We start from the raw sequence: 25134 nt of genomic DNA, 5'->3' as shown, positions 1-25134 counted from the left end.
AAACCACTTCCCCGTTTTAGAACATTCAGGAGGCATCTCACCATGTACACCGGATGGCCATTGATGACACAGGGAGGAAGGGTGGGCCTGGAAACAGAAGAAAAAGAGTAGTGTGACATGGGCTTAATCATAGACACATGGAAAGTAGGGGGAATATGGAGGGTACTGGGTAACAAAAGACGAACAGTGTGGGGCTAGAGATGGGGAACAGGCCGATGAAACGGGAGGAAAGTTTACGGGACTCCACCCGGAGGGGCAGGTCCTGAGTGAAGAGCCATACCCTCTGCACAAGCCGATAGCGTGGAGCAGGGATCCGGTGGCGATCCACTTGTAGCCTATACAAGTCGCCTATACAAGCGGAGGCTGATATCCCAAGGAGCACTCGAAGGGCGAGAGACCCGTGGCAGAGCAAGGAAGGGTGTTGCGGGCGTACTCAACCCATACCATTTGCTAACTCCAGGTTGTAGGGTTGGCAGAGACTAGGCAGCGAAGAGTCATCTCTAAGTCCTGGTTGGCTCGCTCCGACTGGTCGTTGGACTGCCGGTAGAATCCGGAGGACAGACTGGCCGACGACCCAATGAGCGTGCAGAACGCCTTCCAGAACCGGGATGAGAACTGCGGACCCCGGTCGGAGATCATGTCCGCCTGGTGTCCATGGATCCGGAAGATGTACTGCGCCATAAGCTGGGCCGTCTCCTTGGCCGAGGGTAGTTTGTGGAGAGGAATGAAGTGCACGGCTTTGGAAAACCGGTCGACCACAGTCAGGATGGCAGTGTTGCCCTCAGACAGGGGAGACCCATGAAAAAATCCAGGGATATATGGGGCCAGGGATGGTGAGGGACAGGCAGTGGTTGGAGAAGACCAGACGGAGCTTGCCGAGGAGTCTTGTTCTGGGAGCTGACCTTGCAAATGGTGACAAACAAGGGCAACATCCGGAACCAAAGTAGGCCACCAAAAGTATTGTCGCTCAAAGGCCAGGGTCCAACGGGAGCCCGGGTGACAGGAAAACCTGGACCGTGGAGTGTACAGCATCAGGCACAAACATCCGGTTATCTGGACCCCCCCAGGGTTCGGCTGGGACCGTTGCACCTCCCGGACCTGTTTCCCTATACCACAGCTGAGTGCCGTCGCCAGACACGAGGTGGGAAGGATGGCCTCGGGCTCCTGGGTGGTAACTGTGGCGTTAAAGCGGCGAGACAGGGCATCCTGCTTGAGGTCTCCATAGCCTTGGTCTCTGGTCCAGAAGAGAATACAGCCATCCCTGGGGCGGTGTTGTGCTAGGGAGAAGGTCAATCCCACAGTCATAGGGGTGGTGCAGCAGAAGGGAAGTGGCCCGGGACTTGCTGAACACCTCCCGATGGTCCTGGTACTCCGTGGGAATGGCGGAGCGGTCCGGAGCAACTTCCAAGCCCCCAGGAAGACGTCCCGAGGCAGATTGCGCCGACTTCAGACAATGGGCGTGGCAGAACGGACTCCAGCCCATGATAGCACCCGTACACCAGTTGATGAGGGGATTGTGTTGCTGGAGCCAGGGGAATCCCAAAACAATGGGATTCTGGGGAGATTTGATGAGCAGGAACTGAATGGTCTCGCTGTGATTCCCTGACATGGGTAGGTTGATGGGAGTGGTGTTATGGGTGACCCAACCTATAGAGCTCCCGTCCAGTGCTCTAACATCCATGGGACTGGAAAGGGACTGAGTGGGGATGTTCAGCTCGGAAGCCAGTGTGGCGTCCAAAAAGCTCTCATCGGCCCCAGAGTCAATGAGGACCCAGAGAGATTGGACTGTTTTCCCCACAGCAGAATGACATGAAAAGGGGTGCGAGTAAGGGAAGCAGAATCATTCTCCATATGGCCCACCAGAGTACTCGCTCCTACCGGTGAGCCTAGTCTCAAAATGACCAAAAACAACTCCTTGTGTTCATTCTGTGTTGCCGTTCCGCTGGCGATAGCCCAGCTCTGTCTTGTTGCATAGGCTCGGGAAACAGTGCCTCTTTTGTCTTCGGTGACTCTTGAGGAAGGTTGGGAACCCTCGGGTGCTCTCGCAACGGGACCGTCTGGGATTTCCGGGATGAGGTGGAATCAATGGACGTGCGAGCGAAATCGAATTTCCTCTCTGTCCATCATTCCCGCAATCGCCCATCGATGCGGATAGTCAAAGTGATGAGGGAGTCAAGATCCGTGGGTAACTCCCGAGCAGCCCCGAGCAGCAGGCTCATGCTTAACCTCCTCCGAGACGTCGTGCAGGAACACGTTGAACAGTGCTTACTGGTCCATGCACTCTCCGCTACCAACGTGCGGAAATCCACCGCATAGTCGGCCACCCTGCGGGCGTCCTGCCGGAGCTGGATTAGCTTCCGGGCAGCTTCTCTCCCAGATAACGGCAGCCATGCTCATGGTCAGGGACAATCACAAAAACAGGTGAAACTGATCAGTGTGTGACAGAATGTGTTATTCAATGTGTTTCTATGGGCTATGGTAGTAAAAGCCAAATTCACAATATTATGAAATTGAATTGGAATTGTTTATCTTCAAACAATCCCCCCACACCCGCACAAAGACTTCGCTTTGTAATAATGAATGACACAACTACTAAAATGTGTAACATTGAGTTGACTCATGCTCTTGTGATGAGGTAGTACTGTCTGCGACTTTAAAATCAGTCTCACCCTCGGACGTTCCTCTTGGACGATTGGGAAAGATGTTGTTTTTTTCACTCAGAATCCCGGGGTTCAGCTCCCACCTGTGACAGTCATGATTCTTGACCTGTGCAGGATGGACTTGATTAGGGGAGGGTTGTACTGAAGCTGATGCCTAATGAAAGTTGTACTCACACAAATGACAATAGAGGTGTAGTCAGGTTCACTTTGAATGTTTATTCTGTATTGGGGCTTTATTAGGCCCCTGGAGTAAAGCCTTTGTGCCTCGAACACCTTTAATTGGTAGAATTCCTTAGAGTTTTGTACGTCAGTCACAGAGCACAGATTGAGTTTTGCTGATGTAATAAGAAATAACAATGTTCTAGATGAATGTGTGTGTGTGTGTGTGTTTATGTTTGTGTGTTCTTGTTTGACACCTTTAATTGGTAGAGTGATATGTCATTATTACAGAGCCTTGCAGGTCAGTGCTAACAGGTCCCTCTGGAATCTGGGACAATAACAACTATACAAACAATATGATTGGGCAGAATACTGCAGGATGAGTCCTGATAAATATTTTGTGTCCCAATGATGTAACTGTCTCCCTCAACTTGAATAATTATTTCATGATTCAGGACATTTTTACAAGTGTAATGTGTAATGTTCCTATGGTATGCCATTAGTGCATACTGCATAAAGATATGCCATTTTACAAAGTGCCCGATTGTCAGTTTTCATATGCACTGGCAAAATGCCATATGCCATGATGTGTTCTGTAGTTCAACAAGGCCATCCTTCCAAATGTTATTTTGTTGTCTTGTCACGACTTCCGCCGAAGTCAGTCCCTCTCCTTGTTCGGGCGGCGTTCGGCGGTCGACGTCACCGGCCTTCTAGCCATCGCGATCCACTTTTCATTTTACATTTGTTTTGTCTATGTCTTACACACCTGGTTTCACTCACCCAATTACCTGTTTAGTATTTCACCCTCTGTTCCCCATGTTTGGTTGTGAGTGATTGTTTGTTGTATTTGTGGTCCGTATTGTGGGCTTTGGATTTATCTTGTATTCTAATGACTTTGAGTAAAGTTACCTTTATTTACTCATCTCTGCTGTCCTGCACCTGACTCCTCTGCACCAGCTACACATAGACCCTTACAGAATCACTCAGCTGATATGGAGTCAGCAGGAGCAGACACCCTCCCAGTTGCAGTGGAGGAGCGCCTTCAGCAGCACGCGACCATGTTACAATGTCTGGGCACAGCCATGGATCGCGTGCTGCAGACGATGGATCGTTGGGAGAGAGGAGGAGGATTTTCAGCGCCTCCACCAGCCTCACTACAACAGGTCCCACTGTCCACTCCTCTTCCACCTGGTCCCAGCGGGATTCGACTCGCGTTCCAGAGGGAGTATGATGGGACGGCTGCCGGATGCCAGGGGTTTCTACTACAGCTGGAGCTCTACCTGGCGACCGTCCACCCGGCTCCTTCGGGGCGTGAGAGTGTGTCCGCCCTCGTCTTCTGCCTCTCAGGCAAAGCCCTGGAGTGGGCCAACGGCGTGGAGACGCGGCGTTGGACCATTACGCAGAGTTCGTCTGTTCCACCTGAGGCAGGGGACGAGGAGCGCACAGGATTTCGCCTTGGACTTCCGGACCTTGGCCGCCAGCGCGGGATGGAACGACAAGGCCCTGATCGATCACTACAGGTACAGTCTGCGCGATGACGTTCATCGGGAGTTGGCCTGCCGAGACACCACCCTCACATTGGACCTGCTGGTGGACATGTCTATCCGGCTGGACAACCTGCTGACTGTCTTGACTATTGGAAGTCTAACGAACTTCAGTATGAGATTTTTCGTTTGAATGGCAGAGCTGGCTTCTAACGCTAGCATGTGGCTCTACATTTTTCAAAAACACAACCTCTGTTTGGAGCTCCAGCTAAATATTTGATTGTTTTGATAAGTGGTAACGTGTCACCAGTTCCAAGCACCTTTATAGAACCTAAGGAAAAGGTCATTCATTGCGCCATAAAGGTTCAATTATAACCTTACGTTTATGGTTCTTTATCCCTTTAACTGTCTCTTCTTGAGAAACATGTTGAAAACATTTTTTATCTTATATTCCTATCACTAAGAACTTAAATAGGAATTTCAAATCGTTTTTTTCTTCAACTTGATGTTTATTTTGGAAATATCCAAACTCTACCAGGCAGTCGAGAAGCCAAAAGAGGGTCAAACCAGCAATGCCATGTTAGGATGGCAATTTGTGTCACACCCTGACCTGAGATATCTGTTTTCTTTATATTTTGGTTAGGCCAGGGTGTGACTATGGTGGATACGCTAGTTTTTGTTTTGTCTAGGGGTTTTGTATTGTCTAGGGGTTTTGTATGTCTAGGGTTTTGTCGGTCACGGTATTTGTATGTTTATGGTGGCCTGATATGGTTCCCAATCAGAGGCAGCTGTTTATCGTTGTCTCTGATTGGGGATCATATTTAGGTAGCCATTTCCCTTTGGTGTTTGTGGGTTCTTGTTCTATGTTTAGTTGCCTGTCTGTACTATTCATATAGCTTCACGTTTCATTTTGTTATTTTGGTTAGTTTGTTCAGTGTTCATTCTTATAATAATAAAGAATGTACGCATACCACACTGCGTCTTGATCCGATTCATACGACGAACGTGACAGAGGAACCCAACATAAATGGACCAAGCAGCGTGTTCAGGAGGAATTGTCCTGGGAGGAGATTTTGGATGGAGCAGGACCCTGGACGCAGGCTGGGGAGTATCGCCTTCCGAAGGAGGAAATAGAGGCACCAAAAGCGAAACGTCGATATTTCGAGGAGTTATACCAACGAGGTAGGCCACAGAAACCCCAAGTAAAAAAAAATTGTGGGAGCACTTGGAGCAGTCGGCGGAGCCGAGGAGTTCGATGCAAGATTCCGGAGAGAGGTGCTAGCATTGAGAGCGCTGCAGTGCGGGCATGCTGGGGAGCGTGTGACTGGTCAGACACCGTGTTACGCAGTGATGCGCACGATGTCTCCAGTTCGCATTCATAGCTCGGTGCGCTCTATTCCAGCTCTTCGCACTTTCCGGGCTCTAGTGAGCATCCAGTCAGGACGCATTGTGCCAGCTCTACGCTCCAGATCTCCAGTGCGCCTCCACAGTCCAGTACGGCCTGTGCCTCTTCCCCGCACTCGCCCTGAGGTGTGTGTCCTCAGCACGGTACCACCAGTTCCGGCACCACGCATCAGGCCTCCAGTGCTCTTCCACAGTCAGGTACGGCCTGTGCCTCTTCCCCGCACTCGCCCTGAGGTGTGTGTCCTCAGCCCGGTACCACCAGTTCCGGCACCACGCATCAGGCTTCCAGTGCGCTTCCACAGACCAAAGCTTCCGGTGACAGTTCCCAGTCCAGAGCTTCCGGCGACAGTCCCAGTCCAGAGCTTCCGGCGACAGTACCAAGTCCAGAGCTTCCGTCGACAGTACCAAGTCCAGAGCTTCCGTCGACAGTACCCAGTCCAGAGCTTCCGGCGACGGGCCACAGTCCGGAACCTCCAACGACGGGCCACAGTCCGGAACCTCCAACGACGGGCCACAGTCCGGAACCTCCAACTACGGTCCACAGTCAGGAACCTCCACAGACGGTCTCCAGTCCAAAGCCTCCAGCAACGATCTCCAGTCCGGAGCCTCCAGCAACGATCCCCAGTCCGGAGCCTCCAGCGTCGATCCCCAGTCCGGAGCCTCCAGCGTCGATCCCCAGTCCGGAGCCTCCAGCGTCGATTCCCAGTCCGGAGCCTCCAGCGTCGATCCCCAGTCTGGAGCCTCCAGCGGCGATCCCCAGTCCGGAGCCTCCAGCGTCGATCCCCAGTCCGGAGCCTCCAGCGACGATCCCCAGTCCGGAGCCTCCAGCGACGATCCCCAGTCCAGAGTCTCTAGCGACGGTACCTTGTCCGGGGTCTCCAGCGAAGATCCCCAGCCCGGAGCCTCCAGGGATGATCCCCAGTCCGGAGTCTCCAGCGACGGTCCCCAGTCCGGGGTATCCAGCGACGGTTCCCAGTCCGGGGTCTCCAGCGACGTTCCCCAGTCCGGGGTCTCCAGCGACGGTCCCGAGTCCGGGGTCTCCAGCGACGGTTCCCAGTCCGGGGTCTCCAGCGACGGTCCCCAGTCCGGGGTCTCCAGAGACGGTTCCCAGTCCGGGGCCTCCGGTGATGATCCGCAGTCCAGAGCCTCGGGCGATGAGACACGGTCCGGTTCTACAAAAGCGGAGGCATCAGCATAAAGAGGGCGGGCGGGCGGCGTCCAGAACCAGAGCCGCCAAGAAGGGTAGATGCCCACCCAGACCCTCCCCTATAGGTTCGGGTTTGCGGCCGGGAGTCCGCTCCTTTGGGGGGGGGGGGTACTGTCTCACCCTGACCTGAGATATCTCTGTTTTCTTTATATTTTGGTTAGGTCAGGGTGTGACTAGGGTGGATACGCTGGTTTTGTATGTCTAGGGTTTTGTAGATCTAGGTATTTGTATGTTTATGGTGGCCTGATATGGTTCCCAATGAGAGGCAGCAGTTTGTCGTTATCTCTGATTGGGGATAATATTTAGGTAGCCATTTCCCTTTGGTGTTTGTGGGTTCTTGTTCTATGTTTAGTTGCCTGTCTTTACTATTTATATAGCTTCACGTTTCGGTTTGTTATTTTGGTTAGTTTGTTCAGTGTTCATTCCTATAATAATAAAGAATGTACGCATACCACGCTGCGCCTTGGTCCGATTCAAACGACGAACGTGACATTTGCCTAGCATTTTTATTAATCTCAACAATAATACAAACATTAATTTAGGTCTGCTTCAATGGCTTATATACAGTAGGTAGGTAAGCATTGTTATGATGAAATAGGCCAACCCTTTATCCTCCAGAACATGTCTGACTTGTTGCCGGTGAGAGCAAGAGCCAAAAGTCTCTCCCAGACAGCTTCTGTTCTCTACCAGGACAAGTGGGAGGTTAGCCAGGAAGAACCACAGTGCCTGGGTACCACCAGCATGTTCCTGACCAGTGAACTTGACCACAAACAAACCAATTACAGCTCTCCTTGTGGCAAGCAGCAACAATCAAACTATAAAAAGCCCAAGTTTAAATTCTAAAGTCCTTCCTGTGAATGGGAAGAACACTTCCTAGGCTCATGTCCTGAGTTCAAACAGCTCTCTGGGGAGAAGGTCAGAGATTGGATTTCAGTTAAAGGCCGCTGCTGGAGGTGGGGGCGAAAACACTCCCCAAAGGAATGCACCCTAAAAAAGACAAGCAACACCGGCAAGGAGTTACACCTCATAGTTCCACATGGAGTCATACCACAGGAGCATCCTTATGGTCAGAACCAAGAAAGCTGAGATACCTTGACCACCCAAACCACTCACCACGAGAGATGTTGAAAGTGGTCAGAGTCATCTTACATCATGGTGAGGAGGCAATGGAGACATACCATTCTTGATGATTGCTCTGAATGTTCCATCAGTCTTCCTGCTGTTGCCTATTGCCTTGGGTAAGAGGGTGAACCATAGGTACTGAGCCTTTGCATTATATGTCACAATATACTACAAGTAAGCAGAGCTTCTGTCATTCATCATATCCCCTGAAGTAGACAGTGGCACCGGTATCAAGTCCACAATGCTTTCACAGTGGACAGTCTCTGCTTCGCCGAGCACACCTCCCCCTTTGACATGCTTCAGAGTAGGAATCCACACCTGAAGGAATTGCTGCTGCCACAGATCCACAGGGCACAGCCTCTATTAGGGTCTGACCATCCACCCCTGTTGGTCCCCATCAAGCCAGTCAGTACTGGCCCTCTGTGAGGCCATGTCGCTGTTCACATCATGCTTGGTTGGGCTGTGCAAGGTCAGGCTGTGCAGGTCCTAGTGTTCAACTGCTCCTATCAGCACAACGGTCAGATCTTGAATAATTGCCTACTACCATGACCAAGCCGTGGCCCTTTCCTGCTCTGCATGCTCCTCTGGTTTAAACACCACACAGTGGCTTTAGCTGGCGATATCAAAATCATTCTTCACCAGGTGCAACTTCTCCCCTCCGACAAGTCACTCCACAGGTTCGTTTGGATTGAAAAGCAGAGCCAAGCACCTATGAACGGCATGTCCTACCCTTCGTAACGATGTGTAGTCCCTGCTGCGCCATCTACGCCCTCCAGAAACATTCTCGGGACCACCATGATGGCAATACGGATGTTCAGGTGTCAGTCGAGCACGCCTTCTATGTTGACAACGGTCTTACAAGTCTACCCACGGGGACCGAAGCAAAGTTGTTGATGGACAGGCTGCGCTGCTGCCTCTTTTCCGGGGGGTACGAGGTTAGGCAATGGGCCAATAACATACCCTCTGCGGAACACCTTCTCCAGAAGGGAGGTCAAAGAGCAGTGCGCTATGGCTCTCCCAGACCACCATCGATCCACAATAACTAATTATGGACCTGAGCTGTTAGCCAGACACCCTCGGCTACGAACAATGACCTGTCCAGAGAGAAACCCGTGAGGATAATTTACAGAGTGCTGGCTAGCCAATATGATGCGTTAGGCTACATCCTCCCTTTCATGACTCAGCTAAAGGTTCTAGTAAAGAAACTCTGGATCAGTAGGAGGGGCTGTGATGACCACGTACTACCTGATGGGCAGATGGAAGACATGCAAGTCTGTTCTCAGACCTCTCCACCATAACCATGCCCAGATCCTATGTGCCCCCAAAGGGCAGACAACCAGATGGCAGAAAGGGAACTGCACACTTTCTGTGACTCATCAGAGCGATCCAATTTGTCCGTAGCTTATCTCTGTACCCAGGACTCCCAAGGCCACAACTGTTTCCAAACAGAGTCATCTCACTCTCTCACCTGAGTTCATCCTGGCTCGTGATGAAGAGGACCCGATAAGGCACCTTCCTGTAGTGTGTAAGCCAACTCCACCTTATCCTCCAGTGATAGGGGGATCAGATCCTCATAGTGTTCCTACAGATGGCAACCTCTGTAAGGAATGATGCTGGAGAAGAGAAGCAGGTACAGGGAGTTGAAATTTAATTTGTAACTGACATGCAACAGGACAGGGATAGCGTCAGAACTGGGTAACAAAAAGACAGACGACAATCAATGCAGCAGCGGGGAACAGAGCTGGGGAACTGACAAATAAAGGGGAGGTAATAAACAGGTGATTGAGTCCAGCTGAGTCCAATAAATCGCTGATGGGAGTGACGAGGGAAGGTAAGGGGTATTGCATTTTCTAAAAGCGTGTACACCATAAACTTCCCTACTGTAAACTTTCTTAAACACTGGCCAGCTGACATGTGGTGTGCCATCATGTGTCCTGAGGTTGTGGATTATGTTCCAAACTGAGCCCTGACATCACACAAACCAGTTACTCTGCACAGTTATCCTATTTCCCATGTAAAATAGCCTTTGAGTGACCAAAACATCAACCTTATTATATTTTCCCCATTAAAATGCTCAATTGAGTAAATGTACCTTTTCTCTCATATCTAACTGTCAGTAAGGCTGAAGGACAGGCTAGGAGTCCACATCAACATCCTATCCTGTCATACATTACATCATCTTTTCACAAATGATTTGTTTGTCCAACCATTTGTTCATTTGTGTCTTCACTTGTTGGTGGTGAAGTGTGTGCGTGTGCGTGTGCGCGTGCGTGTGTGTGCAACGACACTACAGGGAGGAGAGTATCTGTTTGTCACTTAGGGATAAATAGAGAGGCAGAGCTCAGAGTTTGTCAGAAGGCTGACCTGACAGGGTCACACACAGGACCAAGGAGGAGCAGGACCTCAGCATTTTGACCCTTTATTAAAAAAATGGAGAAACACGAAGATGTTCAATACTGTTTTGAAGACAAAAACTCTTCTTGCAGAAAAGCTTTGCTATCGACATCTATCTACATAACACTGTACATCTTCTTCTCATTGTTTTCAGCAGTTACAGTATTTTTGAACGTACTGGTGATCATCTCCATCTCTCACTTCAAGCAGCTCCACACTACAACCAACCTGCTCATCCTCTCTCTGGCTGTGTCAGATCTCCTGGTGGGACTGATTGTGATACCAGTAACGACTTTAGCATTAACGAATTCATGTTGGGGTTTTGGGAAATATTTCTGTGCTTTTCATTTCTATATGGCTTTTTTATGTACTTCTTTATCTCTGGGTAATTTGGTCTTGATATCTATTGACCGCTATGTTGCTGTGTGCGATCCCTTAATGTACCACTCTAAAATAACAATACCAAGAACAATGTGTTGTATATCCATTACCTGGTTTTGTTGTATCATATACCAGGCTGTTGTTATAAAAATATGTATAAATGTACAGGTACCGAGTAGGTGTTTGAAAGAATGTTTTACTGTGGAAGGGTCAATCTGGGGTAATATCGTTGATATTGTATTTACAATGGTTGTCCCATGTTCTATTATTATAACACTTTATATGAAAATCTTTGTGGTGGCCAGATCACAGGCCAGAAAGGTATTTTCTAAAGAGGCTGCCAATGTGTCTGGTGTTAAAACTGTACAGGCAAATAAGTCTGAGAGGAAAGCAGCAAAAACTCTGTCTATTGTTGTATTCAACTATCTCATTTGTTGGATTCCATCTCTATTTATTTTATTTTTTGTACACATTTTTATTGACAATTTGTTATCATTGTTCATCAGTTTTCTGCCACTTGTAAATTCCTTAATTAATCCAATAATTTATGCTTTCTTTTATCCATGGTTCAAAGTGACAGCTAGACATATTTTAACTCTGAAGTTATGGCGTTCATAGTTCCTATGTTTTTATTCCTAAATTTGACAAACATAGGTTTGATATAGTTATGTTAAACAATTGTAGTAATTGCTTCTTTCATGTGTCAACACACTGACATTACTTATCTCAGTGTTGTCATCATAGATACATGTGGTGTTGATACAGAATGATTTGTCTGGATTGGAATGGAATGACTTGGAGAAGGGATAAGGAGGCATAAGCTTGTTTTATAAGAATTTGCCCTTATCTGACTTGCCTAGTTAAGTAAAGGTGATTATTATTTTTTTTTACAAAAATTATAAAAGACATTGAAGTAATTTTGGGTTGTATATTACAAATTCCAAAGTCTGTGGTTGTTCCATGTTATTTAATGATAAATAGTATGGAAGTATTCTAAAAGCACGTTTTGAGGATGTCTGCATGTTGTTTAACATCACCCTCTAGTGGCTGAATTGGGACACAGTACCTTCAACAAGGGTAGTACAAATGTAAATGTACAATATGCATGATATCAAATAAAGTCCAAGTCTAACTCAATGGTGTATTGTGGAAGTAGTTGATGGTAAAATGTAAGATTATGCAAATATGGGTAACACTTTATAATAATGTTTAGTAACAAACCTTTTGTAAGGCATTTACAGTTTTCTCACCATTTATTAATCATTATTCCCACATTTGTCAAATGTTAGTAAACTAGGTATTCTCACATTTATAAATATCTACCACAGTGCATTCGGAAAGTATTCAGACACCTTGATATTTTACACATTTTGTTATGTTACAGCCTCAATCTAAAATTGATTAAATACATTTTGTTATGTTACAGCCTCAATCTAAAACTGATTAAATACATGTTGTTATGTTACAGCCTCAATCTAAAATTGATTAAATACATTTTGTTCATCATCAATCTACACACAATAAATACCCCATAATGACAGAGTGAAAACAGGTTTTTAGAAATGTTTCCAAATATATAAAAAATAAAAAACAGAAATAGCATATTTACATAAGTATTCAGACCCTTTGCTATAAGACTCGAAATTGAGCTCAGGTGCATCCTGTTTCCGTTGATCATCATTGAGATGTTTATCCAACTTGATTGGATTCCACCTGTGGTAAATTCAATTGATTGGACATGATTTGGAAAGGCACACACCTGTCTGTATAAGGTCTCACAGTTGACAGTGCATGTCAGAGCAAAAACCAAGCCATGAGGTCGAAGGAATTGTCCGTAGAACTCAGAGACAGGATTGTGTCAAGGCACACATCTGGGCAGTGGTGGAAAACGTACCCAATTGTCTTACTTGAGTAAAAGTAAAGATTCCTTAATAGAAAATGACTCAAGTAAAAGTGAAAATCACCCAGTAAAATCCTACTTGAGTAAAAGTCTAAAAGTATTTGGTTTTAAATATTCTTAATTATCAAATGTAAATGTTATTCCTAAAATATACTTAAGTATCAAAAGTAAAAGTTAAAGTATAAATCATTTCAAATTCCTTATATTAAGCAAACCATTTCCATGTTTTTTAATTATTTACAGATAACAAGGGGCACGGTCCAACACTCAGACATCATTCACAAACAAAGCATGTGTTTAGTGAAATGAGAGAGTGGGATGACCAGGGATGTTCTCTTGATAAGTGTGTGAATTATACCATTTTCCTGTCTTGCTAAACATTCAAAATGTAACAAGAACTTTTGGGTGTCAGGGAAAATGTATGGAGTAAAAAGTACATAATTTTCTTTAGAAATGTAGTGAAGAAAAAAGAGTCAAAAATATAAATAGTAAAGTAAAGTACAGATACCTCAAAAAACAACTTAAGTAAGTACTTTCAAGTACTTTACACCACTGTATCTGGGGAAGGTTAGCAAAACATTTCTGCAATACTGAAGGTCCACAAGAACGTAGTGGCCTCCATCTTTCTTAAATGGAAGAAGTTTAGAACCACCAAGACTCTTTCTAGAGCTGGCTGCAAGGTCAAAATGAGCAATTGGGGGAGAAGGGCCTTGCTCAGGGAAGAGACCAAGAACCCAATAGTCACTCTGATGAGCTCCAGAGTTCCTCTGTGGTGATGGGTGAACCTTCCAGAAAGACAACCATCTCAGCAGCAGTATACCAGTCAGGCCTTTATCTTAGAGTGGCCAGACGGAAGCCACTCCTCAGTAAAAGGCACACGACAGCCTACTTGAAAATCTTCAAAAAGGCGCCTAGAGACTCTCAGACTATGAGAAACACGATTGTCTGGTCTGGTGAAACCAAGATTGACCTCTTTGGCCTGAATGCCAAGCGTCACGTCCGGAGGAAACCTGGCATGGTGGTGGCAGCATCATGCTGTGGGGATGTTTTTCACTGGCAGGGACCGGGAGACTAGTCAGGATTGACGGAAAGAGGAACTGAGCAAAGTACAGAGAGACTCTTGATAAAAACCTGCTCCCCATCCAACCTGACAGGGCTTTAGAGGATCTGCAGCGAAGAATGGTAGAAACTCCCCAAATACAGGTGTACCAAGCTTGTAGATTGTACCCAAGAAGACTCAAGGCTGTAATCACTGCCAAAGGTGCTTCATCGAAGTACTGAGTAAAGCGTCTGAATACTTATGTAAATATTATATTGCCGTTATTATTTTTTATACATTTGCAAACATTTATAAAAAACTGTTCTTGCTTTGTCATTATTGGATATTTTGTGAAGATTGATAAGGATTTTTCTTTTTTGATAAGGGCTTAACGTAACAAAATTTGGAAAAAGTCAAGGGGTCTTTCCGAATATATTGTCTAAGCTTTCATGAGTAATCATGCAATTTCATCAAGAATTGTTATCCAATTTCCTTTCCCCTTACTATGAACTGTATTACACCAGTGACACATCTTAAATCCTTGGATGAAATTACCAAGTTAATGATCAAATTGTTAACATATGAAGAGAGAGTGCACACTCCCCATGTGCTTTTCAAAACAGTCACGTCTCCAATGAACCTTTGACCAAGGAAGAATTTGGAAAGGATGTTGCATTTTTTCAAGGTGGTGGTTTTTATACATTTTAACACCAGTGACATGAAATTGAGACAGCTATTACAGATATTACAGCTATTACAGCTCTTAGAGCTCTTACAGCTATTACAGTTATTACAGCTCTTACAGCTATTACAGTTATTACAGCTATTACAGCTATTACAGCTCTTACAGCTATTACAGCTATTACAGCTATTACAGTTATTACAGCTATTACAGCTCTTACAGCTATTACAGTTATTACAGCTATTACAGTTATTACAGCTATTACAGCTATTACAGCTATTATAGCTCGTACAGCTATTACAGTTATTACAGCTATTACAGTTATTACAGCTATTACAGCTCTTACAGTTATTACAGCTCTTACAGTTATTACAGCTATTACAGCTATTACAGCTATTACAGTTATTACAGCTATTACAGTTATTACAGCTATTACAGTTATTACAGCTATTACAGTTATTACAGCTATTACAGCTATTACAGCTATTATAGCTCGTACAGCTATTACAGCTATTACAGCTATTACTTGTAAATGAATTGTAATATTTATTGGATATTTCGTTTTTTGAGTAGTCCACTAAATAACTATAATACTTTCCTTTGTATTATGACATTTAAAGAGGGAGATGTTTTTTTTTTTTTAACTCAAAATTGTAAGAGCTGTCGCTCTCCTCATCCTCAGATGAGGTGAGGAGAGAAGGATCGGTAGACCAATGCGCAGCGAGGTGTGATGACATAATGAATTTATTTAACAAAACGAACACTGACACGAACTATACTTTAGAAATGATACAAAATAACAAACGGACAACGTAGACGAAACCTGAACATGGAACTTACATAACGACAGGAAGAACACACGAGCAGGAAACAGACTACATAAACCGAAAACGAAACGAACAACCGAAACAATCCCGTATGGTGTAAGACATAACACAGACACAGGAGACAACCACCCACAAACAAAAGTGAGAATGCCCTACCTAAATATGACTCTTAATTAGAGACAAACGCAAACCACCTGCCTCTAATCAAGAGCCATACCAGGCAAACCAAAAACAACATAGAAACAGATAACATAGAATGCCCACCCAACCTCACATGCCCTGACCATAAACACATAAAAACAACATAAAACAGGTCAGGACTGTTACAGTACCCCCCCCTCAAGATGCGCACGCCGGGCGCACAAGCACAAAGTCCAGGGGAGGGTCCGGGTGGGCATCTAACCACGGTGGTGGCTCAGGCTCCGGGCGCGGTTCCCATCCCACCATAATCCATCCTAGCCCCCTCCCTTCAAGAATGTCCACCCTCTTACTTCCCCCACAAAATCCTCCTAATAACAAATCTAATAGTGACAATACCGGGACAGAGAGATAAACCAAGACAGAGGGATAGATAAGACTATAGATGTAGATAAAGATAGAGAGGGAGATCAGGATAGAGGGGCAACTCCGGACTGAAAGGCAGCTCCGGACAGAGAGACAGCTCTGGACTGATGGGCAGTTCTGGGTATCTAGCCTTTTCAGGCTGAAGGGCAGCTCATGGCTGACTGACGACTCACGACGCTCATGGCAGGCTGACGGCTCTCGACGCTCATGGCAGGCTGACGGCTCTCGACGCTCATGGCGCTCTGACGGCTCTCGACGCTCATGGCGCTCTGACGGCTCTCGACGCTCATGGCGCTCTGACGGCTCTGGCTGCTCATGGCGCTCTGACGGCTCTGGCTGCTCATGGCGCTCTGACGGCTCTGGCTGCTCATGGCGCTCTGACGGCTCTGGCAGATCCTGTCTGGTTGGCGGCTCTGGCAGATCCTGTCTGGTTGGCGGCTCTGGCAGATCCTGTCTGGTTGGCGGCTCTGGCAGATCCTGTCTGGTTGGCGGCTCTGGCAGATCCTGTCTGGCTGACGGCTCTAGCGGCTCCTGTCTGGCTGACGGCTCTAGCGGCTCCTGTCTGGCTGACGGCTCTGTAGGCTCATGGCAGACGGGCGGCTTTGCAGGCTCATGGCAGACGGGCGGCTTTGCAGGCTCCTGGCAGACGGATGGCTCAGATGGCGCTGGGGAGACGGATGGCTCAGATGGCGCTGGGGAGACGGATGGCTCAGATGGCGCTGGGGAGACGGATGGCTCAGATGGCGCTGGGGAGACGGATGGCTCAGATGGCGCTGGTGAGACGGATGGCTCTGGCCGGATATGGCGCACTGTAGACCTGGTGCGTGGTGCCGGAACTGGAGGCACCGTGCTAATGATAAGCACCTTCCTACTAGTGCGGGGAGCAGGGACAGGGCACACTGTATTCTCAAAGCCTACTCTATCCCTGATGTGTGGTACCGGCACTGGTGACGCCGGGCTGAGGACAAGCACATCAGGATTAGTAGGGGGAGAATATACAGTGTGTACAGGGCTCTGGAGACGCACTGGTAGCTTAGTGCGTGGGCCCGGAACTGGAGGCACCGGGCTAAATACACGCACCACAGGGAGAGTGCGTGGAGGAGGAACAGGGCTCAGGATACGCACTGGTAGCCTAGTGCATAGTGTAGACACTGTAGGTACTAGGCTGGGGCGGGGAGGTGGTGCCGGAAATACCGGACCGTGGAGGCGTACTGGCACTCTTGAGCATTGAACCTGCCCAACCTTACCTGGTTGAATGCTCCCGGTTGCCCGACCAGTACGGGGAGGTGGAATAACCCGCACCGGCCTATGTAGGCGAACCGGGGAAACCATGCGTAAGGCAGGTGCCATGTATGCCGGCCCGAGGAGACGCACTGGAGACCAGACGCGTTGAGCCGGCCTCATGACACCTGGCTCAATGCCCAATCTAGCCCTCCCAGTGCGGGGAGGTGGAATAACCCGCACTGGGCTATGCACTCGTACAGGAGACACCGTGCGCTCTACTGCGTAACACGGCGCCTGCCCGTACTCCCGCTCTCCACGGTAAGCCTGGGAAGTGGGCGCAGGTCTCCTACCTGCCCTTGGCCCACTACCCTTTAGCCCCCCCCCAAGAAATTTTTGGGAGTTACTCACGGGCTTTTTCGGCTTCCGTGCCAGACGCGTTCCCTCATAGCTCCGGTTCCTCTCTCCGGTAGCCTCCGCTCTCCTCAGTGCCTCCAGCTGTTCCCATGGGAGGCGATCTCTACCAGCTAGGATCTCCTCCCATGTGTAGACACCCTTTCCATCCAGAACATCGTCCCATGTCCATTGCTCCTTCTTGCGCTGTCCCTTACTCCGTTTACCCCGCTGCTTGGCTCTGGATAGGTGGGTGGTTCTGTAAGAGCTGTCGCTCTCCTCATCCTCAGATGAGGTGAGGAGAGAAGGATCGGTAGACCAATGCGCAGCGAGGTGTGATGACATAATGAATTTATTTAACAAAACGAACACTGACACGAACTATACTTTAGAAATGATACAAAATAACAAACGGACAACGTAGACGAAACCTGAACATGGAACTTACATAACGACAGGAAGAACACACGAGCAGGAAACAGACTACATAAACCGAAAACGAAACGAACAACCGAAACAATCCCGTATGGTGTAAGACATAACACAGACACAGGAGACAACCACCCACAAACAAAAGTGAGAATGCCCTACCTAAATATGACTCTTAATTAGAGACAAACGCAAACCACCTGCCTCTAATCAAGAGCCATACCAGGCAAACCAAAAACAACATAGAAACAGATAACATAGAATGCCCACCCAACCTCACATGCCCTGACCATAAACACATAAAAACAACATAAAACAGGTCAGGACTGTTACAAAAATATGTCATTAAACCATGACTCCTGACCCGAGGGACAAGCCAACTTCATGGTACTGACTGTGCTCTACAATATATATATATATATATATATATATATAAAAATGTTTGCAATATAGTAAGTATCTTACATATGTTTTATTAATAATAAAACACTTAAATTAAAACAAAACAAATTATGTCATTAGCTCACCTTTTAAGTGTTTTCCTGGTGAATAAGGCCGGGACAGGAAAGCCTCCATTTTCGTAGAATGACCCTAAACACAACAGCGCATCAGACACATCAACTTCAACAGACTGAGTATGAACACTACCACTACTCTCACTACATCACTGTCAGAGTGCTGCCAGGTCAGGGGTCACACCAGAGCAGATCTCTCAGAGTCTGAATTAATATAAAGATTTAACACTTGATAATATCACCTTGTAATAAAGCATTTATAATGGATTAGTAAATAGTTTATTCATAATTTATCATTACTCCCACATTTGTTTTCGTAAGCTAGTTTTTCACACATTTATAAACAACTTTTCTAGTATGTAATGATGATTCATAAAATGTTGAATAAATATCATTGTAAACCATTTACTAATCATTAGTAAAGTCCTTTTGCAGACCCTAAACTCATTACTTCCTTCAGCACACTACTAAAACAGTGTGACTGTTTCGGACTAAAATGTTCAGTATATTTCTTTTGTTGTTGTGTTTGTACTTTAACCATTGATATGGTCTAGATCATTTTGAGAATTATCAATTTACAGAAATGTTCCCAATGTATTCATCACAAAATGTAGAAAACATTAGATAGTTAATCTAGAGATTCTTACCACTGCTTCGATTTGGCAATCTAGTCCAGATCATCATGACATTTGTAGTTCATAATGATAGCCACATTAGCAGCTGATTAGCGTTTCATTTTTGTTGGGTAAATACAGGTGAATATATTGATTAAAGTCACCTTGTCCTAGGGAGATTTACACAGTAATCAAAACGTAACGCCAGGGTAAACCTACATGAAACACCACCCTTATTTTAAGTGTTTCTAAACTCCTGTATGGGAAAAATGAAGGGTGTAAAAAGGATTTGAACAATTTCCTTGTTTGACCATTAGTTTCCATGGGTATTATGAGGGTCAGGGTTGCCATGTCCTCGGGTTTCCTGTAAAATTAGGCTACTTTGAAAACAATGTCGCGGGTGAAAATGTATTGGTCAATGACATGGCATTTGTGTTTATTTTTTATATTTTTATATATTTCACTGTGACCTGCTGCTGCTGACTATCAGGCAGTGTGCAGGCTGTGAGTGAGTGAGTGAGTGAGTGAGTGAGTGAGTGAGTGAGTGGGTGAGTGTTTAGGAGTATGGAGGGGGAGGGCCTGAGGGCTGTGTGTGTTTTGAGAACACTGGTTGAGAGAGCACTGCAGCTGAGTTACGGAGACGGTGTCAACTTTTTACCAGTTGTAGGCAGGCTATTTAGACGGTCTTTATGGAGACAGCTATTTCCAACCCTTTACCCATAAAACATATTAACACGCTAGACCTTACATAGCAGCAACAAAGTACTGGATGCTTTAGATACATTTGCTCTGAGGTGTTTTATGTTAATCATCTGTATAATTTCTATTTGTTGGATTCACAGACTTCATCCTCCCTACACCTGCGAGGAATATAACAGGAAACCTGTTCTATCACCATGCACTGCAAAATCATTCTGGCTATGGAAACGGAGAACATCAACACATTAACATCAACATGCCAGAGGGTATATCCATTGTACTTGGGGTTCTGGTGGGAGTTTACCTCATTTAGATGCTTTAACTCTGCTTTAACTCTAAAATCCTAATAAACACTGACAAATAAAATATTGTGTTATCATTGTTATTGTTAAGCACCACTACTAATAATAATAGGGGAGTGGTGAGTAGTAAAAAAAAAGGACCCCAAAATGTTAATCAAAAGGTTCTTCAAGGATCCATCAAAAGGGGTTATTTGAAGAACCCTTTTAAAGAGTTATTTGAAAAACATATAGGGGTTCCCCCACAGTTTCAATTTGAAGAACCCCTAAAGGATCCTCCAGGAACCTTACTTTTTTAGACTGTAAAGACAAAGGAGATGATTGTGGACTACAGGAAAAGGAGTACCGAGCACGTCCCCATTCTCATCGACGGGGCTGTAGTGGAGCAGGTTGAGATCTTCAAGTTCCTTGGTGTCCACATCACCAACAAACTAACATGGTCCAAGCACACCAAGACAGTTGTGAAGAGGGCACAACAAAACCTATTCCCCCTCAGGAGGTTGACATTTTTTGGTATGTGCCCTCAGATCCTCAAAAGGATCTACAGCTGCACCATCGAGAGCATCCTGACTGGTTGCAACACTGCCTGGTATGGTATGGCAACTGCCCAGCCTCCGACCGCAAGGCGCTACAGAGGGTAATGTGAACGGCCCAGTATATCACTGAGGGCAAGCTTCCTGCCATCCAGGACCTCTACACCAGGTGGTGTCAGAGGAAGGCCCTAAAAATGGTCAAAGACTCCAGCCACCCTAGTCATAGACTGTTCTCACTGCTACCGCACGGCAAGCGGTTTTGGAGTGCCAGGTCTAGGTCCAAGAGGCTTCTAAATAGCTTCTACCCCCAAACCATAAGACTCCTGAACAGCTAATCAAATGGCTACCCAGACTATTTGCATTGCCCCCCTCTTTTACGCCTCTTCTACTCTCTGTTGTTATCATCTATGCATATTCACTTTAATAACTCTACCTACATGTACATATTACCTCAATCTCACGCCCTGGCCTTAGTTATATATTTTTTTAAATTATTTTTGTTATGTCAGGGTGTGACATGGGGGAGGTATGTGTTTTGTATTGTCTAGGGGTTTTGTATGTTTATGGGGCAGTGTCTAGTCTAGGTGTATGTATGTCTATGGTTGCCTGGATTGGTTCTCAATTAGATACAGCTGTCTATCGTTGTCTCTGATTGGGAACCATATTTAGGCAGCCATATTCATTAGGTAGTTCGTGGGTGATTGTCTATATGTAAGTTGCCTGTGTCTGCACTTATTGTAATTATAGCTTCACGGTCGTTTTTGTATAGTTTGTTTAAGTGTTCTTCGTCTTCGTTATAATAAATAGAAGATGTATTGTCATCACGCTGCGCCTTGGTCCTCTCTTCATCCAAACGACGAACGGACAGAATCACCCACCAAACAAGGACCAAGCAGCATGAAAGGGAGGAACGGAGATGATATAAAGGTAACGGGCAGCAGCGGCAGCAGCAGCAGCAGCGAAGTCAGGATTTATGGACATGGGAACAGAATCTGGACTACACTACTTGGGAAGAGATAGACAGGTGGGCGATCGACCCAGGGAGAGTGCCGGAGCCCGCCTGGGATTCTCTGGAGCAGTGTGAGGAGGGATACCGGCGTATGGAGGCAGCACGGCGGCGCGGTAGGTAGCCCAAGAGGCAGCCCCAAAAATTTATTGGGGGGCGGCTCTCGGATAGTGTGGCGAAGTCAGGTAGGAGACCAGCGCCAACTCCCCGTGCTTACCGTGGAGAGCGAGAGTACGGGCCGACACCGTGTTATGCGGAAGAGCGCACAGTGTCTCCTGTACGTGTGCATAGCCCGGTGCGGTACATCCCAGCTACTCGTATCGGCCGGGCTAGAGTGGGCATCGAGCCAGGTGTCATGAAGCCGGCTCAACGCAGCTGGTCTCCAGTGCGTCTCCTCGGGCCGGTGTACATGACACCAGCCTTACGCATGGTGTTCCCGGTTTGCCAGCACAGCCCAGTGCGGGCTATTCCACCTTGTAGCACTGGCCTGGCTACAGGGAGCATTCAACCAGGTAAGGTTGGGCAGGCTCGGTGCTCAAGAGCTCCAGTACGCCTTCACGGTCCGGTCTATCCGGTGCCACCTCCTCGCCCCAGCCCAGTACCCCCAGTGCAAACACCACGCACCAGGCTTCTTGTGCATCTCCAGAGCCCTGTTCCTCCTCCACGCACTTGCCCTGTGGTGCGTGTCTCCAGCCCGGTACCACCAGTTCCGGCACCACGCACCAAGCCTAATGTGCGTCTCCAGGGTCCTGTATGCCCTGTTCCTCCTCGACGCACTCGCCCTGTGGTGCGTGTCTCCAGCCCGGTACCACCAGTTCCGCCACCACGCACCAAGCCTAATGTGCGTCTCCAGGGTCTAGTATGTCCTGTTCCTCCTCCCCGCACTAGCCTTGAAGTGCGTGTCTCCAACCCGGTACCACCAGTTCCGGCACCACGCACCAGGCCCACTGTGCGCCTCCAGGGTCCAGTATGCCCTGTTCCTGCTCCCCGCACTAGCCTTGAGGTGCGTGTCCTTAGCCCGGTACCACCAGTTCCGGCACCACGCACCAGGCCTACTGTGCGCCTCAGCAGGCCAGAGTCTGCCGTCTGACCAGCGCCGCCTGCGCTGCCTGTCTGCCCAGTGCCGCCTGCGCTGCCCGTCTGCCCAGCGCTGCCTGCGCTGCCCGTCTGCCCAGCGCCGTCTGAGCTGTCCGTTTGCCCAACGCCACCTGCGCTGCCCGTCTGCCCAGCGCCACCTGCGCTGCCCGTCTGCCCAGCGCCGTCTGAGCCGCACGTCTGTCCTGAGCCGTCAGAGCCGCCCGTCTGTCCTGAGCCGTCAGAGCCGCCCGTCTGTCCTGAGCCGTCAAAGCCGCCCGTCTGTCCTGAGCCGCTAGAGCCGTCCGTCAGTCAGGAGCCGCTAGAGCCGTCCGCCAGTCAGGAGCCGCCCGCCAGTCAGGAGCCGCCAGAGCCGCCCGCCAGTCAGGAGCCGCCAGAGCCGACCGCCAGTCAGGAGATGCCAGAGCCGCCCGCCAGTCAGGAGCTGCCAGAGTGGCCCGCCAGTCAGGAGCTGCCAGAGCCGCCCGCCAGTCAGGAGCTGCCAGAGCCGCCCGCCAGTCAGGAGCTGCCAGAGCCGCCCGCCAGTCAGGAGCTGCCAGAGCCGCCTGCCAGTCAGGAGCCGCCCGCCAGTCCGGAGCCTCCCCTCAGTCCGGAGCCGCCCCTCAGTCCGGAGCCGCCCCTCAGTCCGGAGCCGCCCCTCAGTCCAGAGCCGTCCCTCCGTCCAGTGGCGCCCTCTAGGATGGTCTTCAGTCCGGGACTCGCTGTAAGGGTCCCCGCTCCAGAGGCGCCACCAAAGCGGGTATTGACTATGGTGCCCAGCGCGGTCTGAGCTGTCCGTTTGCCCAACGCCACCTGCGCTGCCCGTCTGCCCAGCGCCACCTGCGCTGCCCGTCTGCCCAGCGCCGTCTGAGCCGCACATCTGTCCTGAGGCGTCAGAGCCGCCCGTCTGTCCTGAGCCGTCAGAGCCGCCCGTCTGTCCTGAGCCGTCAAAGCCGCCCGTCTGTCCTGAGCCGCTAGAGCCGTCCGTCAGGAGCCGCTAGAGCCGTCCGCCAGTCAGGAGCCGCCAGAGCCGCCCGCCAGTCAGGAGCTGCCAGAGCCGCCTGCCAGTCAGGAGCCGCCCGCCAGTCCGGAGCCTCCCCTCAGTCCGGAGCCGCCCCTCAGTCCGGAGCCGCCCCTCAGTCCGGAGCCGCCCCTCCGTCCAGTGGCGCCCTCTAGGATGGTCTTCAGTCCGGGACTCGCTGTAAGGGTCCCCGCTCCAGAGGCGCCATCAAAGAGGGTATTGACTATGGTGGAGTGGGGTCCACGTCCCTCACCCGAGCCGCCGCCGTAAGAAGGCCCACCCCTTCTGTTTCAGATTTTGCGGCCGGAGTCCGTACCTTTGGGGGGGGCACTGTCACGCCCTGGCCTTAGTTATCTTTGTTTACTTTATTATTTTAGTTAGGTCAGGGTGTGACATGGGGGAGGTATGTGTTTTGTATTGTCTAGGGGTTTTGTATGTTTATGGGGCAGGGTCTAGTCTAGGTGTATGTATGTCTATGGTTGCCTGGATTGGTTCTCAATTAGAGACAGCTGTCTATCGTTGTCTCTGATTGGGAACCATATTTAGGCAGCCATATTCATTAGGTAGGTTGTGGGTGATTGTCTATATGTAAGTTGCCTGTGTCTGCACTTATTGTAATTATAGCTTCACGGTCGTTTGTTGTTTTTGTATAGTTTGTTTAAGTGTTCTTCGTCTTCGTTATAATAAATAGAAGTTGTATTGTTATCACGCTGCGCCTTGGTCCTCTCTTCATCCAAACGACGAACGTGACACTCAACTAACCTGTGCCCCTGCATATTGACCCTGTACCGTTACCCCCCTGTATATAGTCTCGCCATTGTTACATCACTGCTGCTCTTTAATTACTTGTTACTTTTATTTCTTATACGCATTTTTTAAACTGCATTGTTGGTTAGGGGCTAATAAGTAAGTATTTCATTGTAAGGTCTATGTCTACCACTACTCTCACTACTACTTCTACTCTCACTACCACATCTGTTGTATTCGACGCATGTGACTAATACAATTTGATTTGATTGATTTGACTTACAGTCACGTCATCTAGTGCAGCCAGAATAACAGCAAAGTAGCCACATTTGTGTTAGTTTAAGTCTTTTTCTAATTACATTTATTTGTATAAATCCATAATAATGAGCTAATAATGCGCCTGGCATGGAAAATGTGCTCTCTCATGAGGAAACTGTTGTTCCACTACAACTACTCTCACTACCACTACTCTCACTAATACCACTACTCTCACCACTACCACTAATCTCACCACTACCACTACTCTCACCACTACCACTAATCTCACCACTACCACTACTCTCACCACTACCACTAATCTCACCACTACCACTACTCTCACTAATACCACTACTCTCACTACCACTACTCTCACCACTACCACTACTCTCACCACTACCACTACTCTCACCACTACCACTACTCTCACCACTACCACTACTCTCACTACTACCACTACTCTCACTACTACTCTCACCACTACCACTACTCTCACCACTAC

At 48.0% G+C, this 25134-nt stretch overlaps 1 protein-coding gene across 1 annotated transcript; it reads left to right on the top strand.

Annotated features, from left to right (window-relative positions):
* Positions 1–10466: 10466 nt before the first annotated feature.
* Positions 10467–11429, top strand: LOC129817037 (trace amine-associated receptor 13c-like). Its single transcript, XM_055872021.1, has one exon. It carries the CDS (start codon positions 10467–10469, stop codon positions 11427–11429), a length of 963 nt encoding a protein of 320 aa, XP_055727996.1.
* Positions 11430–25134: the final 13705 nt, after the last annotated feature.

This window comes from Salvelinus fontinalis, chromosome 19 (genome assembly GCF_029448725.1).
Source record: "Salvelinus fontinalis isolate EN_2023a chromosome 19, ASM2944872v1, whole genome shotgun sequence".
Classification (NCBI taxonomy): domain Eukaryota; kingdom Metazoa; phylum Chordata; class Actinopteri; order Salmoniformes; family Salmonidae; genus Salvelinus; species Salvelinus fontinalis.
The sequence above is the reverse complement of the archived record's forward strand: the minus strand, read 5'-3'. Positions and strand labels throughout refer to the sequence as shown.